Genomic DNA, 13,426 nt, shown 5'->3' with positions numbered 1-13,426 from the left:
GTTATTTAAAACGACACATGTAAATAGTTAATGTAAATATGCCTTTTTACCTTGTATATAGTCTCACATAATCATCGACAGAGAGACGCTGAAATGCGAAAATATTAGGCGGGTAAAGGGAAATAACTACACAAAGAAAATTATCTTCCGGGTCACTTGTCCATCAAAGTTCAAGGTTCATTGAGATACTAACACAGGTAATTGTTGTTGAGTTAGAAAGAAACAAAAGATGTACATTGTCGTCATGTATATATCTAAACCATTACACACTAATATCAGGTCTATCAATATTCTTAAACTTGAAAAACGGTTTATCTAGACTCCAGCCAAAACACATACGTCCTTGACCTGAGTGGCATCTGCTATAGAGGTCGGATTTAGATTTCAGGAAAAGGTCTGCGTCTCAATTATTTTACAGTGAAAGGTACACAGGCACTTGTTTCTATCCATACGAAGGTCGACTATCCATATAAATAGAAGATAGTCGACCTTCGTATGGATAGAAACAAGTGCCTGTGACCTTGACCCTCAAGTTCATACTCTATTGGATATTATATGTTTTAAGATTATAAGTTATTAGCCTCAGATACCTTATAAATTATAAATGTAGTGTACATATGTACTATTGGTTATGGAATTTCAAATGCATTAACCTTATAGTCTGCTCTGGTGGAAATCTGATTTCAAATAAGATTTATAAGCCTCAGATAAAAAAATCTTTATAATTATTTTATATTTTAAATCATCACATTAACCTGAACACAAGCATTCAGAAGATTTCCATTTGAATATTGGCCTGGTGACAGTTCTTAAAAAATAAGTAATAATGCCAGTGTTGCAATATTCAGGAGAGACATTTAAGTGTGTCTTTTTAAAATGTTACAAAATCAAAAACTAAAAAACAAGGAAATTCAAGATAATGTGTATTGTTTAAAACTTAATTTACTATACAAGATATATATATAATTAACATAAAATTATAATTATTTATCTTGTTTTTGAATTATCTTGTATTTGTTTCACTAAACAACAGTCTTGGTTTCCTTGACTGACATATTAGATTATTATTAACATATGGTTTTGTTCTCATCCTGGTTTCACAGTGTAAACTGTTTACCTACAAATTAGACATACAAAGTCATTCTGTTCTTCAAGCTAAATGGAAATTAAATTCATATCAACTTTTTATTTTATAGTTTTTATACTTACAGAGAATGTAGATGGAAATTGTGTATACAGGAAACGAGAAACCTTAGGTAGTGCTGTAAGTACCATAGAAAAAAGTTAGAAAAAAATGATTTAAGAAATTAATTAAAAATACATGCTCCTATAGACAATGATAGACAGATTACTGAGGTAGACATTTGTAAGAGGGTAGTAATGCCCTTTACCGGCAGGCGTCAAACGGCCATTTTCAGCTACCGTTAGCGTCAAATTGATTAAAATTTTTATCGTCTAAAAGTAAGTGCATATTTTATCGTTATGCACCAAAAATTACCTGTAACGTCTTTTGGCAAGAATTTTTACCGTTATTCATCATGAAGGTACCCCCATTACCACCCTCTTGTAATCCCTCTTCCTTAAGTTAAGAAGAATAAGGTATGTTTTAGACTGAATAGAAATGTCTAAAGATGTTGGAATACTTGTACCCTCTTGTTAAAGTTGATTAAAGTTGTATATATGAGAATGGTGCATTATGATAGACATGTTTTATTATTTTATTGAAATTATTTTTTGTTCTCTCACTTTTTTACACAATTTGTTACCAAAGAGCCATAATATATACCTATTTCGTTTGAATTAAGACTTTTCCTTAATTATCGAAAGCTATAAATTATGCATTTACCATATAAAGCAAGCTATTTTACAATTTATTATAACTTCAAGATATCTATTTTAGTTTATAAGATATCTAGTATAGTTTACAAAATATCTCATATAAATTGTTAAAAGATATCTTATAGTTATATACAGATTTTTTGTGTTATTAAAATTTGCTGTCACAAAATGTTAGAAATTAATATAAATCAAGGAATGTATCTACCTTTTGCAAAGCTCTGATTCCTTTGACAGATTTGGCTATACTTTTTGGACTTTTTGGATTATAGCTCTTCATCTTTTATATAAGTTTTGGATTTCAAATATATTGGCCACGAGCATCACTGAAGAGACAATTATTGTCGAAATGCGCATCTGGATGATATCTTATTCACTTTAGAAGATAGTTTAAACATATTTATTTATAGTGGATTGGGAAACAAGTTTTGCAACTTATATTAATCCCTTTCCACTTTGCGGGTGTGAGTGCTGTGCCTTATTGTATAAACATTAGAAAATATTTTAAAAAGTATATAATATATCTTAATCTTATAAAGTATTTAGTATCTTATAAAGTATATGAGATATCTTTTAAGTATATGAGATCTCTTTTAAGTATATGAGATATCTTTTAAGTATATGAGATATCCTGAAGTTTAATTAGATAGTAAAACTGCTTGCCATTTACATAAATAATATTATAATTCTAGATGACATTTAACATCAGTACTACATGGGATGGTCGGCCAATAGACCATGACCCAGTCATAATCTCGTTAGATCATGACAGATGTAATAATGTGATAATGACCGTTGATGCACCTTTCTTTAATGATCCAGCCAACCCTGGTGGTACCCCTGGTCAACCATTTTCTGGACTTTGGGATTATGAAGGTAAGACATGTACTTGGTATATAGTAATTTCCTACCATAACCATTTTGTACCCCATGAATTTGCTATTTGAACCATGAACCTAAACCATTTTATACCATATGGAAAATAATTTTTACTATATCGTACTCTTTGGAAAATGTGCATTACCATTTTAACCATATGGGTAAAAAATACTATATCACTTGGTACCATACTAAAATTGAACTTTACCATAACATACCATAACATACCATAACATAACATACCATAACATACCATAACATACCATAACATACCATAACATACCATAACATACCGTAACATACATAAATAAGAATTTGTTTGGGGGGGGGGGGGGGGGGGGGGGTCGTAAAATTTTCTCATTTCAGATTTCAGAAATTAAATTTGAGGGGATTAATATTCAACAGCATATAATAAATAAGTGTATTGCTCAAAAGCAAAAAAAAATTGTATGTTCATTAATTAGACTACATTCATTCAGTGTCAAAAACCTTTGCTGTGTCAACTATTTAATCACAACCCAAATTCAGAGCTGTGTCAAGCTTGAATGTTGTGTCCATTCTTGCCCTAACTGTTCAATGTTAAGACCTCTGTGGTCGTATAAAACTGCACCCTGCAGAGCATCCATGTCCACTTTTAATTTAGTACAATTTGTTATTGCTCTTTCTATCGTTATAGAATAAATAATGAAATAAATGTTATAAATCTGTTTTAGGTAAAGATTGCATGTAATATTCAAGTCACAAAATGATGTTACACATGTCAAGAAAAATACAGAGGCGGATCCAGCCATTTTAAAAAGGGGGGGTTCCTAACCCAGGACATAGGGGGGGTTCCAATTACATGTCCCCATTCAAATGCATTGATCGTCCAAAAAAAGGGGGGTTCCAACCCCCGGAACCCCCCCTCTGGATCCGCGCCTGAAATACATAACTTGACATCCACTGTAAAGACAGTTCTTTTATAATAGTTTGAAATTTTACCACACTCTTTGCACAAGGAAAATTTTCGTCAGACTTGATTTATTAAAAATATGAGATAACAATTTTTTACAATTTTGTTGTTATCATTTTATGTGACTTAGACTTAATCTTCATCTATTAAATTCAAAATATCCTTCTTTTTTTTTACAATATTAGTTCTATTTATATTAAATGGTCATTTTCTTTTTTGTTCAGTTGCAGAGGCATTTTTTACAATATTAGTTCTATTTATATTAAATGGTCATTTTCTTTTTTGTTCAGTTGCAGAGGCATTTTTTCTCAATGACCAGAATGATTACTTGGAAGTCGAACTGAGTCCGTAAGTCTTTTGGCTCAAAACAATCCCTTATTTTTTTCTATATTAGTATGTTTTAAGCTAACTTTTATGGTTATATTGACCAATACAATCAGGTCATAATACTCAGGAAGACTTATAATCTAGATAGCATAATGAGAGTCATTTATTGATTGTCAAACAATTTTCCTTATGTTGTGTACATCATGAGTCTATTTTAATGAATATGTTTAGAATCCAATTTGATTAGACAGTTAGAAAAAACAACACCAAAATTGATGAAAAAAGGAAATTTAAGTTTCTATAAATATGTCAGATAACAGATATACTTCATCAGTATCATTATGATGTAAAATGAATCATATCAATCTACTCTGACAGTCTGCACGGTTAGCCACTAGTATGATGTCCCAGACTAGTAAAATTTCATTCGGACTAGTAAGATTTTGAAAAACTGTTTTTGGAGCAATAAGAAAAATGTCAGACTATTGGTCTTCGGACTATTACCTGAAAAAGTTTTTGGTGAAGACTGCTCTGATAAAACTAATACAATCTTTGTATTAAATTTATACAATTTCCACACCGAAAATGCTTGTACAATTCTTAATTTCGAAAACAGCATATGTTAGGTATTTACAACATAGACTGCATAGAATAGATATAGATATGCTTTTAACAAAAAATAGTAATGTTCAATATGAACTGGTACATTTCTAAAATTTCAGCTCTAGTTTTTATATCTGTATCTTTTAAAGGCATGGACAACATCTGCTTCTGTTGCTGCATGGAGCTAGGAATAGTTTTAAAGTAAGTGTAAAAAGTGCAATATCAATAAAAAAACTTCTGTTTAAGAATAAATCATTCTGCAGTTCATGAAAGTACAAAAAGATATAATGACTTCATTTGTTTAAAGCTATATGAATGTTAATAATTATTATGTGATTTGCATATCTATATATACTTGAATTGGATTGGTCAATTAGAATTTTTCTCTTAGTTTACACAAACCATGTTTCCTAAACTACTTTCATAACCTTTACTGTGATCTATTCATGCGCAAAACACATGCATACAGGGATCCCAGTTTTTCAGCAAATGAGATAAAAAAACAAATATGTTACAGTTGTTTCTCTTCTAATAATAGAAAACAAAAACAGAAATAATGTGTGCAAACTTCCAAAATGTATAAAATTATTATTAAAATAAAATTTGGAGAAATTTAATGAATGATTCACCGAACTTACTTGGTGGCAAAAGGCAACGTCATATGAATGAAATCTTGCAAGGAAAAGGTTATTTTGTTACTTGTATGCTTCATTATTGGATAATAACTCATTAAAATGAATTTGAGGTAGGTGCTATTTCAATTTAGATTATGTTGCTTATACACAAACAAATGTTAATTAAAAATCGTGGATCTTTGGCAGAAGACTTATAAGGATTAAACACATTTTTTCTAGAGGTTATTGATGTGTAAAAGGGGGGTTTTCTTACTCACAAACTTAACAAAGTCCTCCAGACTTTTATTCAGTTCGTCAGTTAATCGCCCCGGTTTACACATCAATAACCTCTAGAAAAAATGTGTTTGGATTCGGTAAACAGTATAGAGAATAATGGACCAATACAACAGAAAAATCAACCTAGAATATATAAAATAGACAGAAATAAACAAAAACAAAGAATAGATATAAAGGGACAATGAAATCTAAAGAATAGAGAATAATGGGCTAAAAAGATTTAAAAGGACCACTTTAAAAAGACTGTTGATATGACTAAATGGATGTGACAGTCATCAAACAACATGTCCTTTTTGGCATCTTATTTGCATAAAAAGTATTACTTTCTCCTTTGTTTATTTCGAGATTTACCATTTAATAGAAATGTTATGTTGTAGCAGATATCTTATTGGAAGATTAAATACATTACTTTTGAAATGGCATTTTTTTTATGTCACAAAATCCCAAAATTAGCAGAAAACTTGGAAGAAAATGAAACGAATGTGGAGAGCTATCATACCAAAAGTATTTTTTTGTATGTTTTATTAACAACTTTAACTAAATTTGTTGGATCTATACCACCTTAATTATGTTTGTCCAAAAATACTTTACCAAATTTTCCAGCAACAACTTCCACTGAATTACAAAGCTACCATTAAAAACAATAGATGGACTGGGGTAGCCACCATACCCAGCAGCTATTTCCCTCCTAAAGTCACTAAATTCAATGCTTATGCAATCCATGGATCAGGGACCAATAGAACATATGAATCATTGTATCCTGTACCAACAGGGAAATATACAGATCCTGACTTGTAAGTTTTTAATCAGTCTTTTTTCCCTCGATTACTGTCATGCATTTTGTATTGACAGTTATATTTTAGTAAAAACTTTAATTACATTTTATGTGTTAAGAATCTAAAGCACATTTCAGTATGGAAAAATTAACTCATTGTAGATACCATGATTAGATTTGTACCCCAGGTGCATGTTTTGCTACAAAATACTCATCAGTGATACTCAAGTTAAAGAAGTTAAAAAAGCCAAATAATGTATAAAGTTGAAGAGCATTTATTACACAAAATTCAGATGGGTTTTGCTAAATACAGCTCAGGTAGAAAATCCCTATTATTTCCATGTTCACTGACATATTCACAATATTAATTACCATCTGCACAATTTATTATCTTACAAAAGTCAGATCAAATACACAAGTAAGTGAAACAAACTTTCAAAAATGAGATCAAGCAACCAAATATGATAAAATAAAGAAAAACTACATGTATATTAAAAAATGTAGCATGGGTCATTTTCCTTTCACTGGTTGGTTTACAATTTAAACTGAAGTCCTCCTCATTCAGGTAACAAACAGTGGTGGGTGTTACAGAATAAAATGTGTCAAATTAATAGTGAGAGTTCTTAGAAATACTTGGAAAATGCTGTTTTGCTTTCCAATGTTATAAATTAATAAATTTATTCAAGCTATTTAAAATAAGGTTTTTAGGTTTTAAGGTTTTTTTCAAGACATTCATACAAACTAGAAGCTATTTTAATTATAAGATACTGTTTCTTGATGTGTGTCTTTCAGCCACAAATTGGATTATTTTCAACCAATCAACTTTAAAGGACTGCTAGCTAAAAACTGGAACCCACAGTATACCTCAGAGGAATGGAAGCAGTACTATCCAAATGTAAGTCAAAAAGTCAGTCTGCATACAAGCTTATAGAAATTTTGTACTTCGTTGAATACCATAGTCATATTTTGTGTTTAACTTTACCAACAAAAACCACTAAATTGATATTCAACAAATAAAAATGAATCACCAGTGTGTCAATCTATAGCTATTCACAACACAGTAATTTTCCCCTTAAAAATTGTACATTGCACATTGAAAGAAAAAGGCTTATGTAAGCCCACTCATCTGAAAATAAAAATAAAAATATTTACATTAAGATTTCATATTATTTGTAATTGACTGATATTCTGCACTTTCGGTCACCTGGCCCAAACTATATTTCAATAACTATTTACAAATAAAGGCAACAGTAGTATACTGATGTTCAATAGTCATAAATCGATTTATAAGTGAAAACAAATTCAAGTCACATACCAAAACTAAGGTAAACACATCAACTGTACAAAAGAAACACTGAACTGCTAAAAAAACAAATATCAACATACATAGAAACTGACTATTTATTACATCTGCCATATTCCTGACTTGGTGCATGTCATTTTACTAAACTTTGGTCGGTTGTATCTGGATTTATGGCTTGTCAAACCTCCCGCTTATATGGCAATGTAAAAATAACAGTTAAAATGACAATATTACATGACAGGAAAACAGTACAAATAAGCAAATCAAGAATACTTAGGACAGGGGAAAACATACAAACAATATTGTAGTACATTACAACATGTAAACCCTAAAATAACAATGGAAACTTCCCATGAATTTACCACAGTTAACACAGGACACTATAATAGAATTATAAACTGTGTGTAACAAGAATGTATCAACACCACAAAAAGTAAAATAATGATTTATAAGTAGTAACATGTTAGACAAATATTAGATAATACCCAGAAAACTGTATCTTATATGGTCACTTTTAAATTTTTTATTTTGTATTGCTGAATAAATTATCTTTGAAATTATTATTCTAGATGACATATACTATAAGTACTATCTGGGATGGACAGCCAATAGACCATGACCCAGTCATGATATCATTAGATCGAGACCAACACAATAATGTGATAATGTCCGTTGATGCTCCTTTCTTTAATGATCCTGCCAACCCTGGTGGTACCCCTGGTCAACCATTTTCTGGACTTTGGGATTATGAAGGTAAGCCATGTACTGGACCACTGCGAAATTACTCAATGTGTAATGAGTTGTAATTTTGTAATTAAAAATGATATAATATCCAAATTTATAAGTTTACCAATATATGCTTATATTTTTACCTGCTTCCCTGAACACAAAAGCATATCATTGGTAACTGCTCTCTTCAGTCATTCCATCTGTCTGTGTCCTACATTGGGTAGGCATTTGTCAAAGTTTTCTTGGATTCTATGAAGGGAATTTGTTAAATATTTGGTCAAGTTGGTCTGCAGCTTGGTTGTGTTGATTTGTCACATGTAAACAATTTTTGCAGCCTCTCAAGGTTTGCTGATAGTTCCAAATTATACAACACTCAATGAATAAGGAAAAATTTTCATCAAAATGATAATTGCTTGAGTTCAAAAATATGAATTATGTTGTTGAAATATTTTTAACTTTATATGCTTAGTATTTTTCAAAATAATATTAAAAATGAGACCTAAAAAAGTTAGAAAATCTGTAACAACAAATATTTTACAAAAGAAACATAGGCAAAATCACCTTCTCTAGTGACTTATTGTCGAACATATCAAGGCTGCCTTTGATTTTAGTAAAATGAATCAAAATATCCTTTCTTTTATTCCAATATTAGTTCAATTGTCAATGCTTGAATATTTTCTTTTTTATTTAGTTGCAGAAGCATTCTTTCTGAATGATCAGAATGATTACTTGGAAGTTGAACTGTGTCCGTAAGTTTGAAATTGATTTTGACTTTATGTACCATGTTTGGTTTAGTATAGGTATTGCATGCCTTATTTATGCAGCAATTGACCATTTTAGTAAATAGCAATACATTGTCCCACTTTCTACCAAAATATCTCTCCTACTCATAACTGTTCCATACACATTGCCATATTAAAACATATCATTCTACATATTATGGTATACGGACCATTACAATGCGAGGTCATAAAATCATGAAGTCTTATTATTGTATTATCACCATGTGTCTATTTGAAATAAAACATTTAGAATCAAATAATCAAATGATAATTATATATAATATATAGATAGATTTGAAGACCAGTATATGTAAATAATCTTTATTTTGTCAAATTTACATTTCACAGGAAATGATAAAAATGTTCATGTGAATAAAATAACCAAAACACACATGGAGTGCTAAATACATTCTCAACCTTTAGACAGGTGACACTATACAATATGACAGGTTCTAGCTTGGGATAGTCACCTGAAGTATTTTTATTGAGGTATGTATTTGTTTGCAATCTAGTATTTTTACATTGTATCTTTTAAAGGCATGGACAACATCTGCTTCTGTTGCTGCATGGAGTAAGGAGTAGTTTTAAAGTAAGTGTAAAGGACATGATATCACAAGAAGTTCAAGCATTGTTCTGTCCTCTGGCCATTAAAGTACTTAAAAAAATATTATGAAACAAGTTACTTTCATCTTTTCAATCAATTGCTTTAAAGTTTATGTTTTATTTATTCCTCCACCAATAAACACTTGCTGCCAAGAAATAGCCATTAGTGCTTAAAGTGGAATTAAAATCAATCAATCAACATATTTTCACCATTTCAACGTAAAAAATTGTTAAACATTCACTTGATATTGAGCTAATTATTGTTTACTGTTGTTTAATTATCAGTTATAGGTTGATTTGAACGTTGTGATTAAGCTTAATGTACTTTTGACTTTTATAGACCTCCTGATTGTTTGATTTGTTGTATAATAAAGGGATGATTTGATGTGGTGCCAACTTATGATATTTTTGTTGCAAGATGTACCTTGTATGATAAAACTGATATGAAACCTGATATATAATTGATAACTTTACAAAGTCTACAAGTTCAAAATAAGCTTAAAACTCACAGACATTGAAAAAAGAGTGACCAGCTATCATATTGAAATATTTTAATGCCCCACCTGTTTGTTTTCTGATCTATGTGTCCGTTCATTTGTCCTTTTGTACGTCCGTCTGTCGGTCTGTCCCGCTTCAGGTTAAAGTTTTTGGTCAAGGTAGTATTTGATGAAGTTGAAGTCTATTCAACTTGAAACTTAGTAAACATGTTCCCTATGATATGATCTTTCTAATTTTAATGCCAAATTAGAGATTTTACCCCATTTTCATGGTCCACTGAACATAGAAAATGACAAGGCGGATGGGCACCTAGTAACTAGTACCAATTTTATTTAGGGGCCAGCTGGGGACCACCTCCAGGTGTGGAATCTTTTCGCTGCGTTGAAGACCATTGGTGGCTTGAGGGCTTTGTCCGCCCCATGGTCGGGTAATTGTCTCTTTTCCATTCTCAATTTTATTAGTGTTTTTTTTTTTTCGGTCTGTGCATCTGTTTGTCTGTCCTGCTTCAGATTAAAGTTTTTGGTCAAGGTAGTTTTTGATAAAGTTGTAGTCTAATCAACTGAAAACTTAGTACACTTGTTCCCTACACAGCTTCTTTTGCATAGGTACTATTTCTGTACTTAAAATTTGTAGTACTGGAAATTTACTTTTAATATTTAGTACTATTTCTTTACTTTAGAATTATTGTGGTTATTTAGGTGCTTGTATTTTCCAGAACTTGATTTGTACTAAAAATATGGATACAAAAATAATACCAACAATGATCACAGTATTCCATGTTTGAACATCATAACTTTTAAGAGATTTGAAAAAGACTTTTCAAAATGCTTAAAATGTAACCATGCAACAAAAGATCTGTAGTACTTAAAATTCAAGTACAAATTAAGTACTGTAAAACACAGGTACCTAAATATTACAATAATTTTAAAGTAACAAAATAGAACTGAATATGAAAAGTAGATTTCCAGTACTACAGATTTTTGGTACAGAAATAGTACCTATGCAAAACTAGCTGTGTATGATATGATCTTCCTTATTTATGCCAAATTAGACTTTTGCCCCCAATTTCACGTTCACTGAACATAGACAATGATTGTGTCCATGTTCTATGGACACATTCTTGTTTTTTTCTAATTTTGTTTCAAAACAACTTGCACTTACTTTGTTTTAAACTTAAATATACATGTTCATATATATCTGCCATATTTTCCAGCAACAACTTCCACTAACTTACACAGCTACAATTAAAAACGATAGATGGACTGGGAAAGCTACAATACCTGGCAATTATTTCCCTCCAAAAGTCACTAAATTTAATGCTTATGCAATCCATGGATCAGGGACAAATAGAACATATGAATCACTGTATCCTGTTCCAACAGGGAAATATACAGATCCTGACTTGTAAGTATTCAAATGATTTTTTTTTTTACCAATTACTATTATGCATTTGGTAAGGACAGTTATATGGCCATTGTGTAAAATTGTAAAGACATTAAAAAAAGATGTATTTTTTTGTAAAGTTATATATGTTTTGAAGATCTATGTCAACTATCACACATTATGATTTCTAGGTAGAATATATTGAGTGGTATTATTCAGGAATCATGATCTAAAACACATTGCAGTATGAAAACAGATGTGGGATAAACTTCAATGAACTCTGTAATATTATGCAAATTTTATTGAAGTGTAAACATTGTTACATTTATACACAATATTAATAAACATTTGAACATTTACATATCTTACAAAAATTTGACAAAATACACAGGTAACATGGTTAAAGTGTAACATTAGATTAAAAAAAAATCAAGCAATAAGATAAAAAATGGAGTGTCAAACATGGAATTAAGTTTGGCCAATGTAATTAAAGTGAGGCATAAAAAAATGTAGGTGATCATCATTTAGATAACATAACAATGTGTAGCACAGTAAAAGAAAAATGTAGCAAGTTCTTATAGATCTTTGGCTAATCAGGGGCTTTTTTCACTTTAATAAAAAGATCACAAAAATATCTGAATTTACAGTTTTTTATGTTATGAATAAGTAACTCATATAATGCTCTCCTAATCTTGTTACCAGATGTATCCATAGAAACTTTATTATGCTTAATTCTTGATATTTGTCTTTCAGCCACAAATTGGATTATTTTCAACCAATCAACTTTAAAGAACTACTACCTGGTAACTGGAACCCACAGTATACCTCAGAGGAATGGAAGCCATACTACCCAATTGTTGGATAAATCTTGCAATATTACCATTTACATGTTTTTTTTATGCATATTGGTGGCTTTTTCCTGTTTATTAGGACGTTTTTGGCAATTTCATTTTTTTTCATAACTGTATTTTCAATCATTTTGATATAATTTTTAACAAAGTATTTTTAGAAGCACTGGAAATGCATAAATTAAGAATGATTTAACTGCCTCAAACATTTCCAGGGCCTGGGATACTCTAAATAATTTATTATTGTTATCAAATTTTATGTTGATTTTCAGCATATGTTTTGCTGTTGATTTTATTTGTTATTCATATTATTATGAAATAGAATAAACCATTATTTAAAAACAAAGTCTGTTTATACCTATGATGTGAAACAAGATTGCCATGTCACAGTGAGTTTGCTGCTGTAGTTTTGAAACGGTGCATTATACAAGTATAAAAAGATGACTGTTAGTGGAATCTGCACACATAACTTCTTCATCATAGTTTTGAACCCTTCAATCTGAAGCTTTCATGAATTGCTTGCATGTTATTAGGGTCAAATCTAACCCAAAAATTCAACAACTCTTGCAAAAATAAAAAAATGAAATGTTTAGTTATGTTTCTATGACTACAACATAATATTATTGAAAATGACATCTGTTTGACCAAAGAACAAAACAATGTGGCATTCTTTAAGATGCCATGTCAGAATATTCAAAATCTGACAAAATCTGAAAACAACTGAAAAATTTAACATGCTACACTGAAACTGATGAAACAGCTTCCATAGTTTCTATGATTGTTGGTAATTTTTCAAACTTATGATGAAGTGTAGGTGGCCAATTAGTGCTTTTTTAATTTGTAAATTTTTCCAGTTGTTGTAAAAATACTCCCGGAATATTAAATTTGTCACTTGGGTATGCAAGGGGGTAAAACAGTAATGCAGTATTGTGAATTAATATTTTGATATTTCGCATTTGACTTTTTACTTTTTGGCTCTGATAAAAACCCACTGATT

At 30.4% G+C, this 13,426-nt stretch overlaps 1 protein-coding gene across 3 annotated transcripts; it reads left to right on the top strand.

The window, feature by feature from the left end:
- The first annotated feature begins 64 nt into the window (after positions 1-64).
- LOC139485035 (uncharacterized) lies at positions 65-12,773 on the top strand. Of its 3 annotated transcripts, none has more exons than XM_071269133.1 (12): positions 65-197; positions 1,212-1,264; positions 2,529-2,712; positions 3,958-4,015; positions 4,747-4,798; positions 6,112-6,302; positions 7,076-7,178; positions 8,156-8,339; positions 9,007-9,064; positions 9,635-9,686; positions 11,412-11,602; positions 12,335-12,773. In XM_071269133.1, exons 3-12 carry the CDS (start codon positions 2,529-2,531, stop codon positions 12,444-12,446), a joined length of 1,185 nt encoding a protein of 394 aa, XP_071125234.1. In that variant the 5' UTR covers positions 65-197; positions 1,212-1,264; the 3' UTR covers positions 12,447-12,773. The 3 variants fall into 3 exon arrangements, with proteins under 3 accessions (XP_071125234.1, XP_071125233.1, XP_071125232.1); XM_071269132.1 differs by having other exon boundaries at positions 183-424; XM_071269131.1 differs by lacking the exon at positions 65-197 and having other exon boundaries at positions 1,108-1,264.
- Positions 12,774-13,426: the final 653 nt, after the last annotated feature.

The sequence above is a fragment of the Mytilus edulis genome, chromosome 8 (genome assembly GCF_963676685.1).
Source record: "Mytilus edulis chromosome 8, xbMytEdul2.2, whole genome shotgun sequence".
Lineage (NCBI taxonomy): Eukaryota > Metazoa > Mollusca > Bivalvia > Mytilida > Mytilidae > Mytilus > Mytilus edulis.
Note: the sequence above shows the minus strand (reverse complement) of the source record. Positions and strands in the feature narration are given on the sequence as shown.